Genomic DNA, 14,356 nt, shown 5'->3' on the forward strand with positions numbered 1-14,356 from the left:
AAAATAGAGAGACAGAGAGGGAGAAAGAGAGAGAGAAATTATTTGAGAATATTTTATTCGAATTTTCTCACCAATAATTAATTTTCATATCCGTCTCATTAATTTCCATTCTTTATGTACTAGCACTAGGATTTTCCAGTTTCATTCCAAGATATCGGTTTCAGTCCAATTCCCATCGAACGACTACGATATTCTTTATTATCCTTCTTTTCTGAATCAATATTTTGCGGTATATTTAGCAATCTTACAACTTCAGATGTAAAGAACGTAACCTGTCGATGCTATAAACCTTCTATTCTTTTACCACATCGCTTTCAACAGTATCATATTGCATCGATAAAAATGTAGAATTAAAAAGGATGATGCAAATGAGGTGGATGAAATATTCTTTGCGTTTCTCCACGTGTCACTTCTCCCCTCTACCTTTCAATCTTTCTAACTATACAAAAATTTATATTTCAGAAATTAATTTTTCTACAGAGTAATACGAAGGGACTTAAAGAAGTAAATAAATATAACGCCACACAAATTTCATAACTTAAATGTTATTATATACGTATACATAACGTAATTATTAAAATTTGCTATCCATGAACAATTGAAAATCCGTGTCTCTCATATCTGACTATAGAAATGCAAGAAATTTGAAGGACGAGGAAATTATTTTCTAAATCGTTTGTTCTAATTTTTCGTCATTTTATTTCACTAGGAAAGCAAAATGTTAATTATGGCAATATTATAATCGCATATAGGACACGATTGAAAAATATAAAAGTACGTACAGTATACTCTGTAGAAATAAATAAATTCAACTAATTATCACAGACCGCACGCATTTGTCACCATTTATCGTCCGCGAACGTGGTAAATGCTAAAAATTCAGAACATTTAAATGACAAACGACTGGAATTATAAATCATTACTTCTGATGGAAAGAAGTAAGGAACCAAACTTTCCAAAAACTCTGTATAAACGCGTCACAGCTCGTTGGAACTCGAGATGGTTCGCGAAACCGTGATAACGTATTCAAGAATGGGAACAGCCGAGAAATCGCGTATTCATTTCACACCATCGATCGAACGTACCGCTAGTAAGAAAACAGCGAATCAGATCGATTCAACGTCGGGGATTTGTTCGTGGATCAGATCGTGGTATCGAGTGGGCGTATTGTTCGAGGGTCAGCTAGTTGAGATCTTGGTTTTGCCGTTTAACGAGGAACGTCCCTTCTGTAAATGAGACTCGATGACCTGGCGGAAAACGAGAACGAGCCCGTCCTCGGTCCCGGTTCTTGCGTAAAGGAACGATATCGTCGAGGAAAAAAGGATACGTGGCACTGGTACACGAACTACGCTCGAGTTTCTTCGATATGATATCATTGCTGACTCTTTCTATTTCATAACCACAGCACGCAAAAAGGTTTCTTCCGACATAAACAGACTCTGCGTGGGTAGAATTTAGTGAGAATTAAGTTGAGGAAAGAAGAGATTATCATTGGTAAAACTACCTAATTTTCTTCATTGTGACGAAGTATGATTGCATATTTCGAGATGGAGGATATTTTCGACAGAAGATATCCTTTGAAGGCTTCCTTTTAAAGGATGCTTCTGTCATAAGACTGTATTATTTCGAGTTGCGACACTTTTGAAATACAAGAAGGGTTCGAAAACTAATCGGTATAACCTAGTTAAACATGAGTTACGTGAAGCAAATACCTTTTCATTGTCAAAACTTTTAGCGGCTGAACCAAGTACCTACAACGACGAGATATTTCCAAGATAGAAGCCATTTTTAACGAAAGATTAACTTACAATGATTAGCCTCTAGCTCCTTCACATGTGCCACTTAGACAAATAAAAAATTCCCATAAACCACCTACACAAAATTTATTTTCACACGTTTAATAGATTCATATAACGATAATAGCAATGAGTATCGAGAACGTTCTCGATCGAAGACTAAACACCAATATGTTGAGGTAATTGTTTTTAAACGCAGGCGTCCTCTGCCCGGTAGAACGTTCGTATTCTCTGTGAAAGCGAGTCAAAGGGCACCGCTTCCTTTCCGCCGATCTATCATGGCCAGTTGAAAATTTATCGACAGAAGGCAAGGAGACAGTGGCTACTGGTATTCCGCTATCCGATCCCGTATTTCGAGAATCGTTTCGTAACCGAAGCCCGATGCTCTTTGCTCGGCAATGCCGCCGCGACGCACGCCGTCTGCATATCAAGATGCCCCCGTAGCGCCGTGCCTTCTCTCCGCCTCGCGGGCACGTACGTCGCTCATTGTCAGTCTGTTACCTTTTTGTACTTATTTAATACCGTCCTCTGGCATTTTCCACGTAGCGTGAATGCGTAAAACGCGGTACGGTGGCCACAAGGGGTGAGGGGAATCGCCGACGATGGATCGCGTGAAATCCTACGTAGAAATCGCCCGTGACGCGTCGCTTTTAATTGCATTTGGCGCTGGAACGGACTGCTTCCAGGAAAATCGTCTAATCTGTGTCTTGATGTGACGATGATCGACGATGAATCGCGAGTGAAGCTTGTACGAGGTTGTTGTACAAAGACATTGCTTTGACGAGAGTAATCTTTTTTTAGTTCTTGCACATTTCTTTTAAGTTTCTACATTCTGATAGGATATTTTTGCCTCAATCGTGTCTTTCCGACGTTAAACATTTTCTTTAAGTTCTAGGGGAGTACGAAAGAATTGCTACTGAAACGTTTTCTTGTTTCAATTTCTTGTTACAATTTTATGCTAAAGTTCTTCTTGGAATATTAAACGTATTTTTGTTTGTTGCAACAAGGATGAACTGAAGAGTCAATCTTGATTGCAATTGCACAGTTAAATGTAAGTAATTGATGAGTAGAGCATCAGAATACACAAGATCTCTTTCTGTAAGATGCACAAATAGATTTTTAGGTGTTACCTGAATATTCCTGAATATCGTATTTGACGATATAATTAACAATTCTTGTAAACAATTAGTGGTATCGTGCCGACAAGTCTGGGTTTTGTAGAAGTACAAGAAATGGATGTCTGTTCTGTTTATAGAGAGCAGTCACTAAGTTGAATAGGAAATGCTTAGTCAACGCATTCATGTAGGTTAGAGATAAGAGGATTGATCTTGATGAAATAGAAAGTGATTTCCGAGGCTAATCGTGCGGTTTCTAATTCTATCAGAATTCTTATCGGAATGGACATTCTACTAATTTCAATTATAAAAAATTTAAGCGAAACTCATCGTCATGGTAACGAATCGCTAAACAATAGTAATTACTACAAATTACGCTGGATATACCGAAGAAAGGTCCGTGAGAATCGACATGCAGCTATAAATTCATTAATATCGCGGTGGACAGTTATTGTAAAGCTCACCAATGATGCGCAACAATGAATTAGCGTGCGAAATAATGCATAAATTATCGGTGCACGATGAAGATTTCGATTATACAGCAGTGGTCGACAGGCACGCCGACTCGGTTAAGAGCCGAATAAGGGTGTCGAACTCACGCATTACCGGCTCTTTTATTATTCATATGCGAAAGTGAAGCGGGTGTAATGCTCGCGATGTCCGCGCACGAGACATTTAATTTCGCCGCGTGCACGCGCGACGAAGGGAAATCAACGGTCACGCTGCCACCCTCTTGTCAGGGGATGGGACAAGACCACGCGTGCGTCATTTCATGTGCAATTGTGCGAGCCATCGATACACTCACATCTCTACTACTATTGACCGACTGTGAAATTACGCTTTTAAAACTTTTAAATGCTGCTATCACAGACCTATGTTCCACTTAAATTTGGAGAAAATATTTTGTTAACACTAGAAATACCGAAGTTTCTTTAAATCAATCTAAAGAAGACTCTGTCATTATTGTAAACAAAATATTAGAAGCACTCGTCTTTGTATAAAGTGGAAAACTTGAAAATAATTATTTCTAAGTGAATATAACTTTCGTCGATTTCTCAATTCGACAGGACCAATTGATTTTGATAATGTCATACTGTTGCACTGTTCACTGTATTATATACTCCTTATTTCTAAGTAGTTTTCCTTTTGAGCTATGCAAATAATTATATTATATACGTATCGTTATTTATTGAATAACATCTAATTTGGTTTCATTGTACGAGTCGAGCTCAATTTGTAACTTATTGACTTTGTAGTTTATTGATACCGTTTCGTTGTATTATTTGTAAGATAAGAAGAAGGTGAATTTTGTTTTGTCCAAGACCTCTTGTCTGGAAGAATTCTGTGGTGCTCGCCAAGCTAAGATGGGTGTGACCGGCGACCGCGATCGTATCGCGCGGGTTTGTTTAAATAATCGGACGTTTCGGGACCGTGGCAGGTATCTCCGTGTCGGCATCTGACCAACCAATATGTATGATAATTTCGACATGCCTACAGCTCATAATGGATCCTGAGTATGTGCGAGCTGAAGGATACGAAAGTAAAAGAATCCAAGGACATGTATATTGGACTTGAAATATGATCCAAATGAAAAAGTGGGAACTAAAAAATTGATTTCGCGCACCGATTTTTGGAGGATTTAGTACCCTCTGCTAATAATAGCTTTTAAGAACAATTGTTTATATATTTTTTTAATTTAGTCGTTACATATGATTAATTTTTTAGTCTTCGTTAACGTCATGTACTTTTTGATTTGCAGAAATGTAGATTATTTATTTAGTAATATTTGCTAAGGTGATTAAGAGGCTTTGTTGGTAAAGTAGGAAATTCAAATTATCCCTAGATTATTCTTACGTCGGTAATCTGTAAGAATTGTAATCTACAATAGATTAGAATGGTATAAAGAGGTTGATGTCTATTCTTGTATCAAGAAATACCTGCTGTTGGTTAAATCGAAGTCGTCGATTTTCATATTCTCCCTGAGAAGATTCTTAAACAAGCAAGAAATCAGATTCCTATATTGTTATATAATAATAGAAAGAATTTTTTTTAGTTAGCTATTTGAAAATGTAAACTGTACAAATCATATCACTCTTTCAGATTGTAATCAGTATTTTATTAAACTAAATGTTTCACTTTAATTATTGCATGTTGTCCTATAATAGTTGATAATGTATAATTTAATATCCTATATACGGAAATTATTGATAATAAAACACCCATGCAAACAGATCACGTATCATATAAACAATTGATAGCTTGAAACAGTTTGACTATTCAAAATTCTGTTGAAAAAATTATAATTCATTAAGCTATAATATATTGTGGAACAAGGGAAGGACAATAATCAGTAGATAAATCAAACTTCTGAGTGAAATATGTATGTATATATATCTCGTGAAAAAGCTTTGACAACATTTTATTGTTAACCGCAGAAAAAGCCATATACACTTTCACACGAAATCGATCATAGTTTGTAATAATATCGAAAATTTATAATAATTGAATGTTGTACATAAATATAAAGACGACGATGTTGCACGTTCTCGTGTGTGCCAAAACTGTACAAAAATTATCTCGAACATCTTTCGCAACGCTCGTTGAACAACTTATTACTCGGTGATTGTGGCATTAATATAGCATTCTCTTTATCTTCGTTCTTTTCTCTCCTCTGTAATTTCCATTCCTCTCCCCTTTTAATCTCTTGTTTTCATTCAGTTTAACAACTCTATTCCTCCCTGTCTTATTAGTAAAACGACATACTAATTGCATTCTGAGGTGCGTTTACAAGTTCGCAGAGCCATTCTTTGACTTTTACATGAGATGCGATATATTTAAAATCGATAATCAAATACACGGCCGGAGCGGGTGGAAGGAACGTGTTTTTGGTGTTTTTTTGCGCTTCTATAAATCTATCTATCCTATGTACTTTTTTTTAGCCGCGACGGTCAAGTGCCATATATATATATTTATTTATATAATTTTTTTGGTATTTTAATCGGTACTTCGAACGCAGCACGCATAAATTGGTATTTTTCTTCTCTTCTCTTTACATCGCGAATTATTACTGATTAACAACAGCGATTACATAGTATTTAGACGTGGCGTGTTCCATTTTTAAATCTCTATTTTTTTTCTTTCTTTATTATTTTAATGTTTATATATGCATTTATATAATATACCTCTCTTCTCTCTAGAATTCCTTTGCGGTGATGTCGTTAATGCGACAAACGTTATCGTTATTATTTTTTGCCCGCCATCTCTTCTATCATATTGCTCTATCCATTAACATTGAGATCATTCCGATATCTGACTGCTTTTACTTCCGCTTCCTTGTTCTCCTTCCTCTTTCTTTTGTTTGCTCTATTATTAGTTATTATTCCCTAAACCGATTCGTTCGACATTATCGACATGTCAATTATGCATTTACCATGTTAATACTTATTAAATATTCTTTTAATTATTGTAGATCACAGACAACTTGTTCTTAATCCATAAAAACAATTCAATTATTATTTCTTTCCATAGGTTACCAATGTATATTCGTGTTAGTCATATGTGTGTTCGTATACGTGTGTACATGTGTGTATACATGTTCGTTGAAAAGGTGTGTCTGTGTGTGTGCGTGTGTGTATGGCGTTTTTACGTATGGAACAGGTCGCAAACTTGTAAAATGATGAAAGATCACGTCGAATGAGAATCATACGTGAGATCATCTTATATAATTCGATGCTGTGTTAAATATATTAAAATTATCTTTTAATACAGATATTTTAACTGTTTCTCGAATCAAGCACCATAGTAATCACTTTTCGCGTTCTTCAGCGGAAAGGAAAATAGTCTATATGAAATCTTAGTTGTCTTTTACTATGCTTCCATTTTCTTTTTTGTAATTCAATCGCTGAAATTAGCGTTGTTTCAGGTCTTCGAACGTAGAAGATTAGGTTCAATTTGCGTGGTACCCAGGGTGCGACTATTTGATCGATACTCTGCTCAACAATAATTCCAGAACCGAGCAATGGAAAATACTATTAATTTACATTCGTTAAACATAGATCTCTGAGTTAATTACACAATGTGTTCAAGATTCATTCTTTATAAAATGCTATGTTTACATTATAACTAGTACTTTGTACAAAGTGGATATTAATGTTATTCAATATTATTCTAAATTCGCTCATGAATTCTAATAAAACTGACAATGCAGGAGCTTTCTAAGAATAGAACTTGTAGGTAAGAGTCTATGGTAAATATATAGGTGTCGAACATATTTTTTACTCAAATAGTGGAATGATCATAAAATATTACAAATATCGAAAGAACGATCTCCTTTAAGATCCATTATAATTGTGAATTCAAACCTAGGTAATATAATAATAATGAAACTAAAATTTCCGATACAATTTACGCAAGCACCAAATATTTAATTACTATCTTATTTTATAAGCTCCTTTTTCAGAAATCTTTTCAATTATCTTTGAATTTCAGTGTTAAAGGACAGTAATGACACGAAACGGATCAAGTTAATCCGAATATCATGATATTACCTGTCCAAAAAGAAGAATATGAACTTTAAAGAATATTACAGCAGAAATTCATTAAATAACTCGAATTTGGGTGTTGCTAAAATTTGTTCAGCATGAATTTTTGCCATCGATCTCAGGGGCGAAGGTTCGCCTGTCCTGCGCCACTCGTATCGATTTACGCGCAGCAACGATGCCGCGAAAAAACCATCGTTACTTGTTTCACCCTCTGCGCAAGTGGCACCCTGTGTCCCTTTACGTAATCGCGGGGGTGAGTTTTCTTTGAGCCCGCTACGATAGCGGTTCGAAATCTATAATTTTAAAAAATGTCGCGTGCAACATTTGACTGTGTGCTACTCGTTATTCAACCAGAGATACAAAGCGGGAACAATGAACTTTCCGTTCCTTCCTACTGATAAACGTCACCCGATCCACCTTTGAAAAATTACATTCTTTCGCGACACGAAACTGTATCGTGATGCCATACAATATGCTTCAGATAGGGCTGATTCGTGCTGTGTGTCGATCTACTGATAAAGAACTGATATTGGTTTGATAAAGTTTTGTTCGATACCTTTTCACTGAGCGTTCAGCATACAAACAACGTCGATTTGAACGCCGACACTTCATCGGATCTTATTTGTCAATATATTGCAGTATGAACGTATTTCGAAGGAAACATTTAGGTTCATTGTGGCAGTATCTCTTACAGACAGTATTTTCATAGCTCTCACTAACCGCTTTGACATACAATAATTTGTTACATAAATCCTTTTATATTGTTGTATTATTGAAAAAATGATCGTTTGTTAATAATAATTTGTAATATATGAAATGTCCATTTTTGTTGCATCAATTTTTTAAAATTTCTTTTCAACAAATATTCTTATTCCTATATGTTATCTTAAAGCTGAGAATTTTCTCTATCATATATAATATTATTTTTCTAACATTTACGTATATTAATACATTCTTTTACGATTCAGCCAACCGTTCAAAATCGGACATTTCATATGTTTTAACGTAATACAATAATAATTGTTTATAATTTTGCGAAAATTATATCAAGTCTTATATACTATATACTTATAGCAACCTACTGATTCAATACGCCAGCAGAGTTAGAAGGGGCTCAGTAGTATCACCCGAGACTAGTCAGACAAATCCACAGTAGATACGAATCAGCCTTCTCACACGATTTCCATCAATCACCAAATTTTCGATCACAATGTTCTACTCGTCGTTTCTATCATATCCGAGCGACCTTTATCTTACTTTTGCCGAAAGAAAACAAACGCAGAAATCGAGTAATCAATGGAGGAAGGGCGCACCCCTAAAGCGTAATTTGAAGTTCGCCGTTTTACGTCTCGGTGAATCGCGTCGAATATTTTCAGGCAGAAGCGTGTATTTACGGTTCACGGTAAAACGGACGTGTACATGTAAGTGTATGTGTATGTATGTTCTGTGTACGTGAAAGATACAGTATATCGATACATGTGTGGTTCACGATTCGTCTACGATGCACGTGAAGTGGCGTTTCTCGGATGCGCGTCATGATCACACAGCAAGCAGATTAACTTAGTAATACTTGTTAACTTGGTAACGGTACTCTTAATTCATTAATTTACTCGTTTTAAGTTTCTAGTCCACTTGAGTAAACGCGACCGTTTCGCGCAAGCTCGGTTTCTCTCCTCTTTAGCGTTTGCCGATTATCACGACAGGGATTACATTTTCCTTTTTTTCTCATTTTTTACATTTCCTTGGTCAAGTAAATTAGAGTCAGCCAGAGTTGTGCAAAAAGGACCAAGTGTGTGTATGTGTGTTTTTTTCACCAGGCGCGTGCTATCGAAGAAATGGGCAGGAATGCTTTCGCTCGACTTAGTATCACGATGAGGAGGAGTGAATCGCGTGACTGTTTATTACATATAATTTATTCTGTCGGTGATCGAATGGTATGGTACGTTCAACCCGTAGGAAACGATTCGCCTTATTTGTCTTACATTCGCAGGCTTCCGTGAGAATAGTTACGTGAATTGCATACACGAAGAAAAAATCGCCTGACTGCGATTATAGGGCGTCGATACCGTACAGAGTGTTCCCGAAGAAGCTCAACGACAAATAATTCCTGTACTCGACACGATATATATATTATATATAATGATCTCCAAAATCGATCCATTTCGCAATTCTCTTTGATATTGTGCTACGAATCGCGTTTCCCCAAAGCACAATCATTGAGAATTTATACAATTTCTACGTTTGTACAACGTTCCTCGAGCATCGCTATGAGCAAATTCGGAAACTTGTTAAATCGTCAGGAAGAGGGATTATACAGTTTAGATATGGAATGGTTTCCAAGTCGATGGTTCATTTGCATCGATCTTCCCTCAATGGCGATCGAGTAGTGCCGGGAATTTATCCTGGAAGTTCTTCTATAATGTTTCGGAAGTACCCTTTACGATACGACGAGACCCCAGAGATGCTCGGAATATCGGCAACGAATCCGAATGTAATGTTTCCTCGCTGGATCCTCGCCAAGCAGCCGATCGTTCGACCTCGGTGCCGGGCTAAAAACGCGAGCCACCAACGGATTAATCGATCAGCAAGAACCGAGAGGTCACGTTCTTTGCATGCGTTTCTCGTGATGCCGGGCGGTTGTCGAGTAGAAAAAAGTCTGTCACAAAATATCGTTATATCTCTATTGGATAATAATTAGCGCGTACACAGTGTGGGACAGTATCATGCGATAGCGTTGTGGCATATTATTAAAACACTCTCTTTCTATCTTTCCTTTGTCTTTCATCTTGAACGACACTCTGGATCAAACCCTATATCAATTACATTCTTTTTTTCCGTTTCTTCGCTTTGAGGAGAGAACGCCGACGAATATCCTATTTTTATTTTCTTTCTTTTATTTTTTTATTTTGTATTTAATTGGACGCAATTGAACGCCCGTTCCTTTCGAAAACTCTTACGTTGAGCATCGTACACCACTGGTTCAATCCGTGGAAATACCTGAAGATACGGTCGCCATTGCGGTCTTTTTTCTCTATTACATATTTCATAAAATTTTCGTTCTTCATCTTTGATAGTCGGTGAGAGAATATTGGCTATATTTGCGGTCGGTAACTTGAACAAGCTACGTAGAAGAAAAAATTCTTTTTCTTTCGCTTTTTCTCTCGTTTCTTCTAGGTCCCATTCTTGGGTTCCCGCTTAGTGCGGTTTCCAGGAGATGTTGTTCAGACCTTGAAAGTGTCGCTTCAGACTGCTGCCGTCGGCCCAGGGGGAGTTGAGATACTCGTCGTCATCGTCTTGCTCAAGTTTCTGAAACAGGTGTATCAGCGTTGGTTAACGTTGTAAATGTATACAGTGCAGACTGTAAGAAAATCAAGCGTCAGATGATAATTTAGTAAAGTTGGGACAGTCACAGTTGATACGTAAATTTACCATTTTTCCACTTGGCAGTCTCGAGTGATGAAAATTGGTTCTTAATCTTTTTTTGAAACAAGAAAAAGCTATTCTAAAGATAAGGCGCTTGAATTTTCAGTATTGGCAAAAATTTATAAGTATCGCACCTACACTTGTGCACACATCTACGTACATCTACTCACATCTATACACAAAGTGGAAAAGTTTATAATAATCGATACCAAATCTCCATTATTTGCGTTTGAACTCTGAATGACCCAACTATAGCGGATAGCGAATTAATGATAGTAAATTGATTACCTTGTCCTGTTTAAGAAAGAAAAAGTTAATGGAAGACCTATGGTGATTAATTTTCTCACCTCAGGTACATAATTTTCGCACTCTCCCTTTTAGATTCGCACATTCACCCATCCTTCGCAGACACACACATGTACACATTTTAACGAAGATGGAGCGTCATTCTTAAAACGAAGGATTTGTGTGTAAAGTTGGGATTTTTAAATTTTCTTTTTTAAGTTATGATTTAGATTAACGAACAAAATTTTCCATAACGTAGATTTTATTTAGTTTTCATTTTTTATTGGTATTTGACGCTACGAAATAATATGTACATATTTTAAAAAGAAATCTTTTAAAATCCCTTAAAAATCGTACTTCTGACGCTATTGTAATTTTAATGCTTCGCTCACATGCTACGAAATAATTTTATTATCGATTTCATTGATATCCCAAGAGGCTCTTGAAGATCTTTAATGCCACCAAGAAGCTCGTCAACGACAACGATCGAAAGATAATCCAAGTTTGCCGATGGTCTTAAACAGTTAAGCAAATGAATGGTCTCATAATCTAACCTTAAAGACCAGAGACTGGACCAAGGAAACTTTGCATGGTTCATAAGATATAGCATAAAATTCATTTTCGAAGTAATATCGTTTTTCCTCGATCTTATTTCAAAATTTAATATCCTTTTCTGTCCTAGTTTCTAAAATTTACTAAGAAAGGAAATGAATAAGGTACAGAATTCACTAGATAATAATTCGCAAATATTACAAAAATAACTGTTGGAAACAGTAAATGTTGTTTAAATTCGCAATAAGGTGCCTATTTAATTTTTTAATAATGTAGATATAATATAACGAATAATGCATCAACATTTAAATTTTATCCTTCCAAGATAATTCAGAGTTCTTATTATTTGTATATAATTCAGTTAAATATGTAAAAAACCATAATGTATTTAAAACAGCGTATCTTATAAAATTTTTAAATCTCTTTTTATTTAAATTCTAAAAATACTTGATATTTCGAACAACTTCTATGTAATTTATTTGAATATGTAAAGTAATATATTTAAAATAATATAATTATCTTACAAAATTCTAAAATTCCCTTTTCGTTGCTACGTCTATCTAATGGAACTAAATAACTAAAATAATAAAATTTTAAAATCCATTTCTTCTTCGAAAGCTCTAGATATCTAATACTATTTTCATTAATTACTAAAGACTCTTGTTATAGAACTACATCTCTTCATTTAAAATGTGAATTAACGTTCTATCTTGAAATTAATAAAGGAACGATAAACGCTCAATTTATCCCAACATTCTCAGGATAAATTCCACCGATCGTTTGCGCGAAATGAAAGCGAATAAAAACTAGTGTGCCGAGGAGAAATAAAAGGAAAAAAGCGATCGCGCGAACGTAGAACGATTAATCGTTTCGAACGAGAAGACGACAGCAAATCCCTTAATGTTTATCGGGCGCATGCTCTACTTGCTGCTCGAAACCAGTCCAACGCAAAGTGGTGCCGTATTATTGATCAAAATGTGTACACGCTGTTCGACGTTGAAAATCTTCGAAATTGTACGCGGTTATCGATTATTACTTCGTGAAACAGCATGCGATTTCCTGCAGTAATGTTACACCGAATTCGATACGTCAATCGAACGGAAATCAGAGGCTGTTAACGAATCGGCCAATTGGAGGTACTGTTACGAGAATAAAAATAAAGCTTCGAAATGGGATAATAGTGTAAATGCAAGATCGTGTGTAGGCAAGATGCCAGAATCGGGGCTATATATTCAAACATTCAACCCGGACAGCCCTATCGATCGAGTCACGCTAACGAGTGATTTCATTTAGTATTAAATTCATGTTAAAATGTGTGTTTTATTGATCATGGACATTGAGAATGTACATAGCTTAGAACGTTAGTGGAGAATGAAAGATAATAGCGTGATGTTCGATTCTTCTGATAGGTCGTTCCACGTTTCAATTATGGAATTCTCTTTGCTTTTAGAAGTTATTGCTGAATTATCTCAAAACACTCAAATTTTACTATAATATTTTTCGCAATTTTATATTATTGTAAATTGATTTTCTAAAGGAGATCCATCCTTCTAAAATAATGTGAGGTAGCGGAAACAGTGCTGAGAAATCGCACAAAATAAAATTAAGTATCTTGTAAATGGCTTTTTGGAAATATAAGTATATCTGACTTAATTGTATGTTGTGATTTTTATTTCTTGTATTCCGAGATTAAAACGGTAGGATAAAAGTTTTCTATCTATTGTCTTGCGAGAAACTCAACCCGGTCGAAATGGCGACGAAACGAAACAGCATGAAATATTCACCTTCATAGTTTAAAGGTTAACCTAACAGTAATATCGTATTCCACTCGTAACGTTCATGTTTCATCTGATATCTTGGGGTCGAGAAACGAAAGAAAATTAGAGATCGTAAATTGCGAAATTTCAAAATCCTAATTAAGATCTTTAGTGGATATTAATAGAAGAATGTTACTATTCGTCTGGTCTCCAGGAGTAGGTGACCACGAATAGGTAGACGAGTAGTCAAGTAAAACAAAGTCGCAAGGTTCAGAGTTGACCTGACAGAGAAGGGGTAAGAGCAGGTTGAAAGTGGAAACGGGGTGAGTTGTTGGAGTTAGGCTAGAAGCTGGGATGGAGGTGGTTAGGTCAGAATCGATGTCTGCGTCCTTGCCTGGCCTCACTCACGCTACTCACGCATCCCATATAGAGGTTGATTTACGTATAGGAAAAACGTATGTACACGGTACACATTTCATTGTAGATTTAAAACGAATTAATTGTTTGTGATTTGTCCAGGAAATTAGGTTGAAAAAGATGTTTGTACCATTTGGAATATTTAATATGTAACTTTCTAATTTTCATCCTTTGAATTTTTAATTTTTTTGAATGTAATATTTTATACTACTTTCATTTTACGATTACTGTGGGATGATACGCGAGAACTATAGGTATCGCTAAATGTAAATACATATATGTATGCATGTATGTGCATACATAAATATATAAATGTATATCTAGACAAGGAGTAAATCTATCAATCTTTTAATTACCAATGAGAACTATGTGAGATAACGTTCTGTACGATTATGTCTTATAAAAGTTCATCCATTTGGGCAAGAAAATAAAAGCTTTTATTCTTTCTGTTTCTTTAACAAAATGTAAGT

General features: G+C 35.7%; 1 protein-coding gene across 1 annotated transcript in view; it reads right to left on the reverse strand.

Annotated features, from left to right (window-relative positions):
* Positions 1 to 10,075: 10,075 nt before the first annotated feature.
* Positions 10,076 to 14,356, reverse strand: part of LOC117238941 (protein tipE) — a 33,796-nt gene continuing 29,515 nt past the window's right edge. The window contains exon 6 of the mRNA XM_033504143.1: positions 10,076 to 10,758. Within this exon, the coding sequence (XP_033360034.1) occupies positions 10,695 to 10,758 (64 nt within the window). The 3' untranslated portion in view covers positions 10,076 to 10,694. The remainder of the gene's footprint in view (positions 10,759 to 14,356) is intronic.

This window comes from Bombus vosnesenskii, unplaced genomic scaffold (genome assembly GCF_011952255.1).
Source record: "Bombus vosnesenskii isolate JDL3184/JDL3185 unplaced genomic scaffold, Bvos_JDL3184-5_v1.1 scf7180000013788, whole genome shotgun sequence".
Lineage (NCBI taxonomy): Eukaryota > Metazoa > Arthropoda > Insecta > Hymenoptera > Apidae > Bombus > Bombus vosnesenskii.